The 18,320-nt window shown below is 37.0% G+C and overlaps 1 protein-coding gene across 2 annotated transcripts in view; it reads left to right on the top strand.

Moving 5' to 3' along the window:
• The first annotated feature begins 13,221 nt into the window (after positions 1-13,221).
• The window catches only part of LOC128208858 (homeobox protein six1-like), a 37,573-nt gene continuing 32,474 nt past the window's right edge, over positions 13,222-18,320 (top strand). Inside the window, exon 1 of one of the 2 annotated variants that reach the window (XM_052912516.1) lies at positions 13,222-13,426. In XM_052912516.1, coding sequence (XP_052768476.1) covers positions 13,405-13,426 — 22 coding nt within the window. In that variant the 5' untranslated portion in view covers positions 13,222-13,404. Of the gene's footprint in view, positions 13,427-13,504; positions 13,664-18,320 lie in introns of those variants that run through there. The other variant, XM_052912515.1, reaches the window with a different exon arrangement.

Below are 18,320 nucleotides of genomic sequence, written 5' to 3'. Positions count from 1 at the left end.
ATGTAATTGGGCTGATCAAAGTACTCGTCGAGTCCTTCGGACTCCACACACTTTGACCAGCCCAATTGCGTTCATACCCCGATAATGACACCAAGCCCGCAATTCATTCCTTAAATAACCGTTTCAATTATTACAACATTTACACACCATCACGCTTCTTTTGATGATCCTGTATCCTTTCAATTGCATTTATATTCCGATGATCATAACATCGAAGGCCTCTCTGATTCAAACACGCCGCATGTTATTGATCAAATGACGTTTTATCGCGGTAAATTGTATGTGACGTCGATCTATCATGTGTAAATTGCACGCGCGTAAGCCGGTAACGAACCTTGGGATATTCAAGCAGGTCTAAATTCACCGCAAATGCCCACCCGGTGTAAAGAAAAAACATCATTTAATCCTAAAATTAAATTGCTGTAACATCTACCTGTTGGGGAACAATGATGGTCAACGCTTGTGAAAGTATGGCCCGCAATACTATATAACAATTCATAATGATCACCTCACCAATTATGAAGTCAATGCATGAAAAAAACGGCGTACAAACGGACAGTCTGGTTGTCCCATATGGCCAAACTTTGTTGACGTATATCTTCCAAATGTCAGAACAAAGAGCACGTCGGTATTCTCCGTTAACACCCCTCAAGACAGCAGATGACATTACAGTGTTTCCCCTAGAAGGCCAGCATTGGTGTCGGAATTCAACGGCTGGTAGCTATCCTTAATTCGATCTCCCTTCCTGAAATGCATCCATAATGAATTGTTCTTATAACACTGCGGACTGTCCAAGTTCTTACTTTTCACATATAGTAACAGCTTTAACTTCGTATAAATAATTATACTTATGAGTGTCACTGTGCTTTTGCTTATCATTCATTTTTTGTATTTTTTTCTAAATAAGAAGGTACAAAAACGACTATTAGAAGAAAAAAGAAATCACACGACAGCATATTCTAATTAGTCCGATTGGCCAGCCTGCCAGCCAAGCACTATCGTACAAAGGGACTGATCACCAACTAGAATATAAATTATGTTACTGTTTTGAAGTTGACTTTATGCTTGCTGCTTTTTCATGTTATTTAAGTTCAACACCACAAGCACAATCGGTCTGATGTACTAGAGCATGGCAGCACAAACACAAAGGGTCTGGTGTACTAGTTGCAGCACAAGCACAAACGGTCTGATGTACTAGTGACAACACAAACACAAAGGGTCTGGTGTACTAGTTGCAGCACTAGCACAAACGGTCTGATGTACTAGTGACAACACAAACACAAAGGGTCTGGTGTACTAGTTGCAGCACAAGCACAAACGGTCTGATGTACTAGTGACAACACAAACACAAAGGGTCTGGTGTACTAGTTGCAGCACAAGCACAAACGGTCTGATGTACTAGTGACAACACAAACACAAAGGGTCTGGTGTACTAGTTGCAGCACTAGCACAAACGGTCTGATGTACTAGTGACAACACAAACACAAAGGGTCTGGTGTACTAGTTGCAGCACAAGCACAAACGGTCTGATGTACTAGTGACAACACAAACACAAAGGGTCTGGTGTACTAGTTGCAGCACAAGCACAAACGGTCTGATGTACTAGTGACAACACAAACACAAAGGGTCTGGTGTACTAGTTGCAGCACAAGCACAAACGGTCTGATGTACTAGTGACAACACAAACACAAAGGGTCTGGTGTACTAGTTGCAGCACAAGCACAAACGGTCTGATGTACTAGTGACAACACAATCACAAAGGGTCTGGTGTACTAGTTGCAGCACAAGCACAAACGGTCTGATGTACTAGTGACAACACAAACACAAAGGGTCTGGTGTACTAGTTGCAGCACAAGCACAAACGGTCTGATGTACTAGTGACAACACAAACACAAAGGGTCTGGTATACTAGTTGCAGCACAAGCACAAACGGTCTGATGTACTAGTGACAACACAAACACAAAGGGTCTGGTATACTAGTTGCAGCACAAGCACAAACGGTCTGATGTACTAGTGACAACACAAACACAAAGGGTCTGGTGTACTAGTTGCAGCACTAGCACAAACGGTCTGATGTACTAGTGACAACACAAACACAAAGGGTCTGGTGTACTAGTTGCAGCACAAGCACAAACGGTCTGATGTACTAGTGACAACACAAACACAAAGGGTCTGGTGTACTAGTTGCAGCACAAGCACAAACGGTCTGATGTACTAGTGACAACACAAACACAAAGGGTCTGGTGTACTAGTTGCAGCACAAGCACAAACGGTCTGATGTACTAGTGACAACACAAACACAAAGGGTCTGGTATACTAGTTGCAGCACAAGCACAAACGGTCTGATGTACTAGTGACAACACAAACACAAAGGGTCTGGTGTACTAGTTGCAGCACTAGCACAAACGGTCTGATGTACTAGAGCATGACAGCACAAAATGTCCGGTGTACTAGAGCATGGCAGCACAAGAATAAACGGTCTGATGTTCTAGAACATGACAGCACAAGCACAAACGGTCTGATGTACTGGTGGCAGGACACGCACAAAATGTCCGGTGTACTACAGCATGGCAGCACTAGCACAAACGGTCTGATGTACTAATGGCAGCACAAGGAAAGGCTGGACTAGACCATGCTTGTCCTTTTATTAAACAATAAATAGTACGAACAATTCTAAACTCAACTCCAAATTGAATAATTTAAGGAAAAGGCCTTAATCAAAGGGCTATTACGAAAACGGTTATTTTTTGTCTGAAAAGAACGACAATATTTCCATATTCCCCTGGAGAGTACAGCTTAACCGGGAGATACATCTAGACGCGATTCACAAGATGAATATACCTTCAGACAATATTCGAAACGGTATTTGTGAAAAAATTATCGTTTTTAAGAAAACGTTACTATAAAACAGTGGCATCACGGAATACACTTCTAAAAATAAGAGGAGAAAAGTGTTAGCACATATCGTCAGCAAAATTGAATCCTGAAGAGGAAGACGCGATATCGACAAACAAGAAATATTCCTAAAAAAATCGGCGAGGATAGAATGATGTTTGCAGTTTGTTAACTAGACACGATAAAATCACAACATGACTTAGTTATACAATTTGAACTAAAAGTACAAGCCTGGTCGTTGAATATTCAAACGAAGACTTTGTCTAAAGTAAGGCCCAAGAGACATTTAACAAAAGAGACAAAACGCCACAAAACCACATGCAGACTTCACATGCATCATTCAGTCATTTCTTAACACCGTTAGAATTCATTTTACTCAATTACAGAATATTAATATGTTTTAAAATTATGTGTGTTTTCAATCGATTTAAAAAAGTGCACTTTCTCATAGATTATGATAATGAGAATACTTGGTTAATAATCCGAAGAAAAATGACTCTAGTGCAAAAACTGTACTTTTGTATAATTGATTATGTTTAAGTTATTACTCAAGTATATATACATGTTTTGCTCTAGAAATATTTATCTGTATAACATTAAGCAATCATGTTTATAAACACAATATATAACATCAATAATAGTAAAACATTTATCCTTTTGAATGGCATGGGGTTGTGTGGCAAATAGTTGCATTTTCGTGATATTGCGGTCAGAAAAAAATGATTGACCGAAAATGTATTGTTTAAACATTGAAGAAGCAGTTATGTATATTGTATAACAGTGATGATCATCTAAATTGTCAGACCGGCACTAATACTTTTATCATCAAAAAGACATTGGTAATTAATTAAATAAGGGTCATAAAACAAAGCTAGTTCAGTTATGGAACACATGCGCGATACTAGAAAACAGAATAATACAAGGTGTAACCAAACACTGGGAGAGACACGCATTTGCTTCGATCTGGAATATTATCATACTGTTATTTTAAGTGTAATTCTATATTGATAATATATTTATTCAATACTTATGTAGTTCTAGTATTTTGGATTTTATCGCGATGAGGCTGATAAATGACATACCATAGAAGTGCGTTGGTCATGTTTCGTGCTAATGGTCACCGGGTCCGATTGTGGAGTACGATGCATGTATCGAAAGATTCGTCCGCTTAAGGAATTCCATTTGTCTGAGGAGAACGGAGCGGGTTACTAAAAACTATTAAAAGAATTCAGTTTAGACGCGGGTACAAAAAATACTTCTATTTATACATTTATGTTAGAAAATTCTTGACAACAATTTAAAAACCATAAAGGCTTTAAAATGAACATTGGCACGCATGTTGTCAGAGAGATTAATGCCGATTGGTACCTTCTGGTAGTGACCCCAAACATTGTTTGTTTTAATGCATTTTTTGTTTTCAAGTAGATGCTGGCTCCTATGAAGGTTTTATCTCCCTGTGTTATTTTGCCTAATGTGTGTCTCTCTGTGTTATTGTGCCAAATATGCGTCTCCTTGTGTTATTTTGCCTAATGTGCGTCTTCCTGTGTTATTGTGCCTAATATGTGTCTCCCTGTGTTATTGTGCCTAATGTGTGTGTCTCTGTGTTATTTTTTCTAAAGTATGTCTCTCTGTGTGATTGTGCCTAATGTGCCTAATGTGTATCTTCCTGTGTTATTTTGCCTAATATGTGTCTCTCTGTGCTATTGTGCCTTATGTGGGACTCCCTGTGTCATTGTACCTAATGTGCGTCTCCCTATGTTATTGTGCCTAATGTGCGTCTTCCTGTGTTATTATGCCTAATGAGTGTCTCCCTGTGTTATTGTGCCTAATGTGTGTGTCTCTGTGTTATTGTGCCTGATGTGTGTCTTCCTGTGTTATTGTGCCTAATGAGTGTCTCCCTGTGTTATTGTGCCTAATGTGTGTGTCTCTGTGTTATTGTGCCTGATGTGTGTCTCTGTGTTATTGTGCCTGATGTGTGTCTTCTTGTGTTATTGTGCCTAATGAGTGTCTCCCTGTGTTATTGTGCCTAATGTGTGTGTCTCTGTGTTATTGTGCCTTATGTGCGTCTCCCTGTGTTATTGTGCCTAATGTGTGTATCTCCGTGTTATTGTGCCTAATGTGCGTCTCCCTGTGTTATTGTGCCTAATGTGTGTCTCTCTGTGCTATTGTGCCTAATGGGTGTGTCTCTGTGTTATTGTGCCTGATGTGTGTCTATCCGTGTTATTGTGCCTAATGTGTGTCTCTCTGTGTCATTGTGCCTAATGTGTGTATCCCTGTGTTATTGTGCATAATGTGCGTCTCTCTGTGTTATTCTGCCTAATGTGTATCTCTCTTAGTCATTGTGCCTAATGTGTGTCTCCCTATGTTATTGTGCCTAATGTGTGTTTCTCTTTGTTATTTTGCCTAATGTGTGTCTCTCTGTGTTATTGTGCCTAATGTGCGTCTCCCTGTGTTATTTTGTTAATTGTGTGTCTCTCTGTGTTATTGTACCTGATGTAAGTCTCCCTATGTTATTGTGCCTAATGTGCGTCTCCCTGTGCGATTGTGCCTAATGTGTGTATCTCTGTGTTCTTGTGCTTAATGTGTGTTTCTGTGTGTGATTGTACCTAATGTGCGTCTCCCTGTGTTATTGTGCCTAATGTGCGTCTCCCTGTGTTTTTGTGCCTAATGTGTGTTTCTCCGTGTTATTGTGCCTAATGTTGTTTTTTCTGAGTGATTGTACTTAATGTGCGTCTCCCTGTGTTATTGTGCCTAATGTTTGTTTTTTTCCGTGTTATTGTGCCTAATGTGCGTCTCTCTGTTTGATTGTGCCTTATGTGCGTCTCCCTGTGTTATTGTGCCTAATGTGTGTTTCTCAGTGTTATTGTTCCTAATGTGCGTCTCCCTGTGTTATTTTGCCTTATGTGTGTCTTCCTGTGTTACTGTGTCTAATGTGCGTCTCCAAGTGTTATTGTGCCTAATGTGCGTCTCCAAGTGTGATTGTGCCTAATGTGTGTCTCCATGTGTTATTGTACCTAATGTGCGGCTCCCTATGTTAATGTGCCTAATGTGCGTCTCCCTGTGTTATTGTGCCGTATGTGTGTCTCCCTGTGCTATTGTGCCTAATGTGCGTCTCTCTGTGTTATTGTGCCAAATGTGTGTATCTCTTTGTGATTGAGCCTAATGTGCGTCTCTCCGTGTTATTGTGCCTAATGTGTGTCTCTCCGTGCTATTGTGCCTAATGTGTGTATCTCTGTGTTATTGTGCCTGATGTGTGTCTGTCCGTGTAATTGTGCCTAATGTGTGTCTCTCTGTGTTATTGTGCCTGATGTGTGTCTCTCCGTGTAATTGTGCCTTATGTGCGTCTGTCCGAGCTAGTGTGCCTAATGTGCGTTTCCCAGTGTTATTGTGCCTAATGTGCGTCTCCATGTGTTATTGTACCTAATGTGCGTCTCCCTATGTTAGTGTGCCTAATGTGCGTCTCCCTGTGTTATTGTGCCGTATGTGTGTCTCCCTGTGCTATTGTGCCTAATGTGCGTCTTTCTGTGCTATTGTGCCTAATGTGTGTATCTCTTTGTGATTGGGCCTAATGTGCGTCTCTCCGTGTTATTGTGCCTAATGTGTGTCTCTCCGTGCTATTGTGCCTAAGTTGTGTCTCTCTGTGTTATTGTGTCTGATGTGTGTCTCTCCGCGTAATTGTGCCTAATGTGTGTATCTCTTTGTGATTGAGCCTAATGTGCGTCTCTCCGTGTTATTGTGCCTAATGTGTGTCTCTCCGTGCTATTGTGCCTAATGTGTGTCTCTCTGTGTTATTGTGTCTGATGTGTGTCTCTCCGTGTAATTGTGCCTAATGTGTGTATCTCTTTGTGATTGAGCCTAATGTGCGTCTCTCTGTGTTATTGTGCCTAATGTGTGTCTCTCTGTGCTATTGTGCCTAATGTGTGTCTCTCTGTGTTATTGTTCCTAATGTGTGTCTCTCCGTGTATTTGTGCCTAATGTGTGTCTGTCCGAGCTATTGTGCCTAATGTGTGTCTCTCCGTGTTATTGTGCCTAATGTGTGTCTCTCTGTGTTATTGTGCCTGATGTGTGTCTCTCGGTGTTATTGTGCCTGATGTGTGTCTCTCTGTGTAATTGTGCCTAATGTGCGTCTCTCTGTGTAATTGTGCCTAATGTGTGTCTCTTTGTTTTATTGTGCCTGATGTGCGTCTCTCCGTGTAATTGTGCCTGTTGTGTGTCTGTCCGAGCTATTGTGCCTAATGTGCGTTTCCCAGTGTTATTGTGCCTAATGTGCGTCTCCAAGTGTGATTGTGCCTAATGTGTGTCTCCATGTGTTATTGTACCTAATGTGCGTCTCCCTGTGTTATTGTGTCGTATGTGTTTCTCCCTGTGCTATTGTGCCTAATGTGCGTCTCCCTGTGTTATTGTGCCTAATGTGTGTATCTCTTTGTGATTGAGCCTAATGTGCGTCTCTCCGTGTTATTGTGCCTAATGTGTGTCTCTCCTTGTTATTGAGCCTAATGTGCGTCTATCTGTGTTATTACGCAAATGTGCGTCTCTCCGTGCTAGTGCGCCGTATGTGTGTCTCTCTGTGTTATTGTGCCGTATGTGTGTCTCTCCGTGTTGTTTAGCCTAATGTGCGTTTCCCAGTGTTTTTGTGCCAAATGTGCTTCTCTCCGTGCGATTGTGCCTTATGTGTGTCTCTCCGTGTTATTGTACCTAATGTGCGTCTCTCTGTGCTATTGTGCCCAATGTGCGTTTCCCAGTGTTATTGTGCCTAATGTGCGTCTCTCTGTGCTATTGTGCTTAATGTGCGTCTCCTTGTGTTATTGTGCCTGTTGTGTGTATCTCTATGTTATTGTGCCTAATGTGCGTCTCTCAGTGTTATTGTGCCTAATTTGCGTCTCTCTGTGCTATTGTGCCTAATGTGCATCTTTCTGTGCTAGTGTGCCTAATGTGTGTCTCTCTGAGCTATTGTGCCTAATGTGCGTCTCTCTGTGTTATTGTGTCTAATGTGCGTCTCTCAGTGTTATTGTGTCTAATGTGCGTCTCTCTGTGTTATTGTGCCTAATGTGCGTCTCTCTGTGTTATTGTGTCTAATGTGCGTCTCTCAGTGTTATTGTGCCTAATGTGCGTCTCTCTGTGTTATTGTGCCTAATGTGCGTCTCTCTGTGTTATTGTGTCTAATGTGCGTCTCTCTGTGTTATTGTGTCTAATGTGCGTCTCTCAGTGTTATTGTGTCTAATGTGCGTCTCTCTGTGTTATTGTGTCTAATGTGCGTCTCTCTGTGTTATTGTGTCTAATGTGCGTCTCTCTGTGTTATTGTGTCTAATGTGCGTCTCTCTGTGTTATTGTGCCTAATGTGCGTCTCCCTGTGTTATTGTGCCTTATGTGCGTCTTCCCTGTGTTATTTTTTTAATCTGTGTCTCTTTTTTGTTATTTTGCCTTATGTGTGTCTCCCACATTGAAAAAACGCGCATTAGTTGTTCTCATATTATAAAATATTCAGTATATATAAATAAAACGATTTAGACCATTCGATGTTTGGTTCCGTGGATTTACCGCGCCTTTTTACTCGAAAATGTAATTGAAATATTTATGAATTTTCACCAAGAACCGGATTTTTTGTAGTGATTAGTTTTTTTAAATTATTTTTTGAAAACTGCAATATTATCGATTATTACTTTCCTGCGCAGTCTTTTAGTATGTTGGAAAGAAAGGTAACCGATACGTGGTGGTTTATACTGTATATCAACCGGTTTAGCATTGGTGTAAAAAAATCAAAAAATATCGCGGCTTCCGGTAAACATGTTCTGTAATTTTCAGCCTGCGATGGCAATCCTGAGGTGAAATGTTGTTCCCTCCCTGAAAAGAAACCTTTACTTCGAAGAAATGTTTCAAAAGGCAACAGTTCTTAACAACAAAGGCCTATCATTTTAATGTTACATGTGTGTCATGATGATATAAGCACAAGTTGCCGCTTGTTAAAGTTTTTTCTATTTGTATAGTCTTCTTACTAGAATTTGACCCGATGATGTAGGAGACAGCTTAATTCCACGGGAATATGTTTGGTCTGAAATGATGTTTCAAAGTCATTTTTTCACAAAACAAAATACGGACAAAAATAATACTTGCGAACAAATATCCTGTCATAGATAACTTTGTAAAGGAACCGTCTCTTGTTGTGACACACCAATAAATGAATAAGCCTACTTACAACAGTATCTGGGATTAAAAAACAACCCCCATAATAGTATCTAAGTATGAACATATTGAAGTACTGTACATGCACATGCCATTGCATTTACAGTAACATTTAAAACAAAATTAAAACATTTTTTTATATGGACTGCTGAATGTGTAAAAACGTGCTAACGATTCAAAAAAAAAATTTAAATAAAAAATCAATCGTAATTCATGTCTACAGTTGCAAATAATGTTAATGTGATTCAGGTAGGAACGCTGTCACAACCCATTTCCTTAAAGCAGAGTTATTATGTATAATGAATGATCACCATACTTAGAATATGTTATAATTATCTTGGAAATTAGGTATATCCATGTCTGTGCTAACCGAAATGGATGAATAAATAATACAAGGAATGGTAAATAGTACACATTGGAGTATGTTTCCATAGTGCAATAGAGATGAAGTTCAAGATCATGTGATAAAGTTGGTTAAAGGGATATTGAATAATCTTTCCTCTTTATAGTGAGTATAAGAAATAATATTTTTCGCTCTTCGCTCGTTCCGTGTTTTATGGAAAATGTTAAAATTGTATTTTTATTTTATTTTTTTCTTTGGAAAAATCCGAGATACAAAATATTAATTTGGTGTGGCCTAAGTCAAATCTCAATCTCAGTATAAAGTCATTTTACCACATAGCATCAAAAGTTTTAAAACTCGTATATGTTTCCACACTTTTAAGAAGCGCATTCTCTCATAAACTTTGTTGATTCAGAAAAACTTTGGGTCAAGCTTTCAAAGAAAAAAGGATCTACAGCATAAAACATAATTGAGTACAATTAAATGCTTTTTGGAAATAACTGAGGAAAATGTTTCGCTCTAGAATAAGTTTTCTTTGAAATATTGTCAAAAGGTTTTTATCAACACATTCTATGAGGAAATGTTCTTTTAAAATACAAAAACAAGAATTTGCATTATACTATGCTTTTATGCGTTAAAGTGAGTTGAGACTGAAATTGAGATTTGACCTGAGTAATTTTGTGATATTGGGGCCTGATGATTTAATTTCTTCTTAAGCTCGATGCAGAAAATGATACTCATGATCTAAAATACAAATTTCTGAAACTCGGAATCGTCTGAATGGTAAATAAATCACACAGCTCATTATAATACATTAAGAGCATGAAAATCACGAAAGCAGGGTTGGAATCGTGTTATAATGGGCCCGGTATTCGCAGGCTGCGGTAGACCAGGGGCAATGTAGGGAGGTAAAATTCTTCAAAAACCTGAAAGTGAGACTCACTGACAGCCCTGATGGTTCTTACATATGTCAGAAAAGTAAATCAGTGCATCCAAAATATAAGTTCATTAGTGAAATAGGAATCAAGCCTGTACCGAGACATGAAGTGATTGTCGGTGCATCTCGCGGGTGCGAGTGGAGAGGTCTAGATAACATATCAAAACAGCGAGAACACCGCTACCGAGGAAGATGCAACCCAACACCGGCCGCGGAGATAGCGCACGCTTCCTGGAACCGTGTGAGGTAGCGGTAATCACAAGCCATCACGTGCTCCTGGTCGCCTGGAGACATGGGAGGCTCGCGCCCACCTTGGATTTCATCCCTAATTGCTGGGTAGGGAGCAATACCACTAGATCTCTGATCATGCAGCATGTACAATGATGGAGGAAAACACAAAACCGTAACTCACTTGTAAACACTTCTCTAATTTTGGAAACTTTAGCCGAATAATAGAGAAATTCTGGACGTGACTTCGTACGGTGGTCTTTGCTTGTCTTCAAACAATTATGTTTAGGATTATTGCATGATAACCATTTGGTTTGTTTTTAAAGTAAAGGCCAACAAAATAAGCAATTTGTGTCGTACGCAGTGAAGGTTACTGGTTTGGACTTATCAGAACTACCTATTCATATTTGGAAACGTGCAATCAATCAAATCAATATAAAACAGGTTCAACATACCCGCATATTTTTTTTGGTATTCAAATATCGCGTTATTTTCCTGTTGTAGGTTGACCACACCAGGGTACATACATTTTTCCGATACGTTTTCTTCTTTTCGAATTTTAAACATAAATTGCTTATTTATAGAAATAAATATGAGAACAAAAAAACAACAACTATTATTTCCAAAACTACAACAAAGTACACAAGATTGAAAACGGCGAAAAATAAAACGTATCATTTTAAACCTATTTTGGAAAATCTGATGGGCGAATCTTCGAGATGTTTCCCAGTGTCTCAGAGAGTGCTCAGATCAAATTTACCGAAGTGCGACTGAAGCAGGCTTCCTAATTATAATAGGCACACATTGAGAACGTTTAGCCCCATTTACTTCTCGGATAAAAAAAAATAGATTTCAATTTATTCTGATCTCAACAATTCGAGTATGATTATTGATTGCATGTAGACCATTTCCTGTAAATATGATATTCATTGCTCACTAAAATACGGAGTAAAAAGTGTCCCTGGTATATTCTCACACCGGTCCGAAATATTAAAATAGTTTTAAGTATAAAATATTATTTTTCTTTTTAATTGGACGGTAATTTTTCTTCAGCTTTTGTTTGTGAAACCTCTGAAAAAACAACAACATATATTTAACAGAAATCACAATTTTAGAGGCCTTCGAAACCTTTCCATCGTGGGTTTAAGGCCATAAAAGTATACTACTATTCAACGACAGTGAGAGCTTCAGTCTTGGATTGGCGAATTTTCCTTTCGGTAACAGTAACATGTTAGAATATTGAAATGTTCATTTCTTACAAATTCAATTCAATTTAATATCTTTATTTCCTCCTTAAAGGAGATATGCAATATATATATATATACACACAACTTAATATGAATCACGTATTGTAAAGCATACCTTAACAATAATAGTGTGACTATGTACACATTCTATGTATCTCAAAGTACATGATTAAACAAATAAATAAATAAAAGAATACTCGATCAAATATGACAAGATTCACAAAAATTTACCAGCGCGCATAAGACGTGTCGATGCAACAGCCTCAACATAGCTGTCTAAGAATTTTGTTAGGCCTAAAAAGCTCTTTGATTCCGCTAACATATCCAAAAATAGGGTCAGTAGGTAGGCATTTTTTCTATTTTTCTATTAAGGAACCGGGATTCAGTACCAAACCGAAGATTTATCACATTTGTCAAATTTTAATATATTCACTTATAAATGACGGCAAAACAGTGAAGGGTCTGGAGGGAAAATACGGTCGGTCGGATTAGTGAAAACAAACAAAACATTTTTACGCCTTGATACCAAAAATGGGCATGAAATAGTGGCAAATAAATTATAAAGATAAATCAAGTAAAAAGAAACAATGGCATACAAAAATAATAAACTATGCATAAAGTGCATTTCTGTCTAATGTAACTTGTTAAAAATGTTTAAGTAGATCTAGATCAAAACAATTATTTAAACATTAAATTTATTATTAAAACATTCTTAAATGATATTTTTTTTTTAAATATTTTTCCTCAAAATTCTCGACGCTCATTACTTAAAATCCTTTTCTTTAGTTGCCTTAAATTCGAAGGGTTTTGTATTTCATTCCATCGATCTAATATCTGGATGACTAATTTTGAAACTCATACAACATTTATTGTGGCAAGAAATCCCTCCATTTCAGGGTATTCTTTAGCGCCTGGGTGCCAAATAAAACCAACATCACATGATGAGCGAAATAGGAAAAGTAACTTTACTCTAAATTGATCAATGAGAGTTGGCAAAAGTCGGGGTTTCAAGCAATGAACTCGATAAATGATACGAAAAACGATCTGATGAAACTTCCGAAAAAGAAATCAAAATGTCAATTTAACAAGCACTGGCCATTGTTAATTACCATTACCAAACAAAGATCCCCATGTCTAAATAGCAGAAAGCGGTCCATGGACTTGCAGACTGATCAGGAAAATGCAGAAAGGCAGAGACGATCATCAATAACGCAGAGGCTTGTTTTCCCATCGCAGCCAATCGCATCGGACGAGACAGAAGCGGTGGAGCGCGATCAGCTAACAGCGAACGAGCGAGAGAGTATCGTTCAATACCAACAAAGATATTCACTTAAAGGGGTGGAGCCTAGTATAATGTTATGAAAACTTATCCACGAAAACAATCGAAGTGTCTATTATTTAGAAAACTTAAACGCTGGTTTTATTTGTATTTTCTCTCTAAAGACCGGTTCAGGATTCACCTCGAAGAAAATAGATCTTATACGGATTGGGATCGGGTGACAGTAGTTGGAGGTTTTGGCTAAACACGCCGCTAGACCGGGTTGACAGGACACTGGAATCTTACACCGATCAACATGGACCCGTACCACTATGCGGGTAAGTGAGACGTCGTATCAAAACTAACTACCTGTAACTTATGTATCATATACTAACATTCTAGTTTTACAGTATGTCCGTTTTTCCGGACTTGATATGTACACTGTGTTGATTTAACTATTGATACTTCCACTGGGACTATGTGTTTCTAAGATTTGTTTTTGACTTGGATTTGTTGCCCCTTGCTTGTCAAGATGATGTCAGACATTGCCGGCCTGATTGCGTTCCAACATCCCGGTAATAACTCTCTTTCCCCGCTATTTAGAGATGTACTCAAATGTAAAACTCAAATTTGTAATTTGCCATCGGACTTATTCCAATAATGATCGGATTTTATGATTGGATTGACATAAAATTTGAATTCAAATTATATAAATAAAACATTTATTTCGTAACCTACCACACACCGTAACAATTTATATCTGAGATAAAAATCAGTCCTCGGCGACACAATATTATCATTAAAATAAATCATTTCAAATAAATTCGAAATTGCGATATGTGCGTACATTACAATCATTTACCAGGTGCGCAACGTTACTTTCCGACCGAAACAAATCATTTACAGTAATTCCAGTTATCACCGGATTTCATTAAATATTATAAGGGCTTATCAGTAAAACAATGTTTCGATTGTAGTTGTATTCTCATTATTATTTCTTATATGTATTTAATCGTGTATGGTTTATTTAGTTTTGAAATGATACACATTGTGTTTTGCCACAAACGAATACAAGTATTGTTTCTAAAATGCAAATTATTTTGTTTTCTTATACTTTTTTTGAGTCAGAGCTCCGTGTTCTCAACCAATTTTAGTTTAAAAATCAAACAAAAACGAGTTTTAAAAAAGCATTTGTTTTTGTATTACTTGTTTCAAAGACTATGTTATAGTATCACGACTAAACATATTATCACAAGAATTATCGCAATTTTTACCAGCATAATTATTTTTGCAAACATGTTTTTCTTATGAACAGTGACCCATTTTTTACTTGAATATTTGAAATAATAATAACTAAGATATGATAAGTAATTTTCCAATTTTAATGTTTTGTTTTTCAAAGTAATTTTACAATCTAAAACTTTAACAGTGTATTTCAAGTTCGGTCAAAGATCTTTTACATTGACTAATTTTAATAAAGAAATATTAATCCACCTCTTTATACCGTGTCTGCATGTAGTAATATTGAGTTTTCAAATGCTTTGATTAATAAATGTTTTGAAAAAAATGCGGCGTACAGAAACTAATATTTGGCTTAAATCATGAGTGTTCTCATATTATGGATGTATTTCGGTCCGTTAATAAACAGCCATTACTGGCCGGTCATAAATCTGTAACTAGACCCCTAACAAGCCGGAAAGGCGATTTTGGCCCGCGACATTATACAAATATGGAATTCATAGCGTCCAAGAACAATATGGAAACACAAAGCTCGTTTGCTTCATCATAATAGCTCATTTCTCCTGAAGGAACTGTTGGTCGCAGAAACTAAATCAGCAACATGTCCAGGCAAAGTCAAAAATAAGAATTTCTCGAGATGCATTCGCAGCTGTAACTTTTTATATATGAGAGTACACAAGAAGTTCTTACAAAACTGATCTTTTTATGTATATAATTATTTATAAAAAATCCCCATGTCTTTTTTATTTACTATCACTGGCCGATACAGTTATTTTTGTCGCGGCACAACGTGAAAGAACTGATATTTGACACATTATTGAGCTGGAAATAGACCACATCCCTATTTTGTTGCAATTTAAAACAATTAATTTAATATTTTTTCTGTAGTTTGTATTTTCACTCGCAGCAATAACAATAATAACCTTCAAACGGAACATATATTGGAAGTCTGTAATGTGGCTTTTGAAATATATGTTAATACATGGCCCATAATGAGAACTACTATAAGTAGTTATTTCGTTTTTATACACATATTCATATATTATTGTTTGTAAAACAATATCGTTACGATAAAGAACGGTGACATCTCCCAAATATTCATTACATAACATAACAACTGCAGGACATCGTCTCATGGTATGAGCGCATTGAAATTCAAATGCATTTTGGGTATTAGTTCACGTTTGGAGTATTTGTTGTTGTTGTTGTTTTCATTGAGAATGCTTTGATAGAACATAAGGCAAAAGTATATACAAAACTATAAGGTCATCTCCGCAAATTTATATTGTTATATTTATATTCACAATGTATCAATTATAAACAAAATAAATAAAACTATCCTAGGAAACCTCTTTTAATCTTCCTCCAAAAGGAATGGTTAACTAAATATTTGGGGATAAATGCTACTGGGAGGAGCTGAAGCCGGACCAGGCGGCAGGAGCCGAGTTAGCGTTCCGTACCCGGCAATTACAGATGTTGATGTCAGGACAATTTTATCGCAGATATGTTCAGGGGGGTGACGTTAATCCCAATATGAAGTGACGTCCGGCCGGTATCTTTATTGTATCAAACTTGCAAATATGCAATTACATGAGGGGAATCGAGAACATCGCGCCATAAACATGGAGGGCATCAAATTGTCTGGAAATATTTGTTTTAATCTTAAGACGGTGTGTGCCTTTAATAGAGGCCAGCGGTTGCTACCGTTGACATTCTACACATGCCCATAATGTTGTCCTTTTTCGAGCGGTTGGTTACACATAGGAATAGATTAATTTAAAAAAAATAACAATATAGTTTTATTTGTAATGAAGAACTGGCGCCGTTTTATTGGTTCCTTATTTTTGCATTAAAGCTTTACACATTTCAACGGCGAAATTCTGTGTAAACCTTTGTTATGATTTTTAAGATGAATAATAACTTAAAAACTACAGGAGCAAGCAGCACGCTGCACGTATTTACACATGGAAATAATCATGAAGTACATGTAGCAAGATTTTAATATCCCAATGGGTTTCAAAACACATAACAAGCGAGGTTGAATATTCACATTCAAGAAGTTCGTCAATTTGCATAAGAATTTGCATACGCGGTGCTATCAATCTCTTTTTCTGGATATCAAAGGTGAAATGTTACAATCAATTTATTGTAGCCTATAATTTTAGAAACTAAACACCAAAACCTATTAATGTTTCGCAGGGTTGGAATTGCAAAACTGAAATATGTTGTAATGGTTGTTGTTGTCCATTATGTTGCTTCCAATGATTCAACGCCATCACGAGCTCTCGTATTTCGACTATGTTAACAAATATTTTTTTGTTTTAAAAAAATGTTTTTACAGCAATGCTCACATGCAATATAATAAACACATGACCAAAAGTAGTCTTGCTGTCTTATCAAGAGTTCAACAGTTTTATACACAAAACCGTCTTCAACATCATGCTGACAGAATGACACTGAATATTATCATTTTTTTAATTGAACACAATTAATTTAATTCCATGTAATAAAATACACTGATCAACACATATATAGAAATAATCATAATTAATCATTCATAATAATATGATAATTATACTATTTTGGAACAATTTGTCTAAATAATTATTTTAATGGTGTTTTAACTGCCTAGCTTTGGTTCAATACGTACATGTTTATTATTAAATATGCTGCAAACAAATTGAACATACATGTACGTAGATAAGCTAGAGTGTGAACGGACATTTATCGACATTCTTATATTTCTGAGGACGAAAAATGTAGTGAATTAAGAAGACCAAATACATTACCTTCACTTTTTTGTTCCTGAGCTCCTTCACTCATGTACATGTACTAACAAAACCGCTTTCCGTGATTACTAAAGTATTCATTACACAACACAGAGTGTAATCTCACTGTATCGTGTCAAAGAAAGCCATTGTTTTGAACGCAATGTAATCGGGATACAAATGTCGATTTTTTTTACTCACATGTGAGTCATAGATTGTATCATTATATTTGAACTTGTTAAGCTGAATATATCCAAATATCTCTGATGTTATCGTTCGCGTGCGCTTAAAGATATTTTTAAAGAATAAAAGATTACAACACCTCAGGGCGAAACAATTCTTTCAAAGTGTCGTTGACATAAATGGTCAATGCCACATAGCGACCTTGATCAATTATGAATAAGGTTCAACTGATCGACAACCTTTTAAGAAACCATTTAAGAATTATTAAAGTTTTTGTTACATGAGTAGTTTTGCTGTGTGCTGCTGGTGCTGTGTTCTGTTGGTGGTCTCAATGGCGTAGAGCCTCTTACTTTAATTTATAGTCTCTAAGTGAACTTTTATGATCATCTGTGAGCACATAATTGTCTCTATATTACGTTCTTGTTTGTATTTTTCTGTATAATTGACCGACATCAATTGAACATATAATTGCAACCGTGGGTTTTATTTCTGGCTGCTACAATGTGGTATGTTTTCAAGCATCAAGATCTTCTGGGTTTTCTTTCATGGCGTAGAATAAATATGGTTGTAATGTTCAGGTGTACGTTACGTACAGGTGGCGCACTGGGAGATTGCCAGTTGCTGAACCGACGGAAATCAAAACTTGTTGAGAATATACAGCATGAAATAAATTAATTTCAATAAAAACGATTTCATTTACCTTACTTTCATGCGGGGTTTACATCCTACGTATTATTTTAGCATAGTACACCTGAGTGTTGATAGTATATATTGGCTGAATTGTTCCTCCGCCGTGTACCTTTAGTCTTGATTATGCATGGGTATGACCTCTGGACTAGACTTGAAACTATTTCCTGAATTTTATTTTGCCATCACTGCATTTCATTTCAATTCACGGTATTTAGGATTATATTGAAAAATATATTCAATAATTATTAATTTAATTTCAAACAGATGAAATAGAGGTAGGCATATAATATTATGCAACAAACCAAATTGCAATCGAAACTACGAGATGGGTGCAATACACATCTATGATTTA

The sequence above is a fragment of the Mya arenaria genome, chromosome 11 (assembly GCF_026914265.1).
Source record: "Mya arenaria isolate MELC-2E11 chromosome 11, ASM2691426v1".
NCBI lineage: Eukaryota > Metazoa > Mollusca > Bivalvia > Myida > Myidae > Mya > Mya arenaria.
The sequence above is the reverse complement of the archived record's forward strand: the minus strand, read 5'-3'. Positions and strand labels throughout refer to the sequence as shown.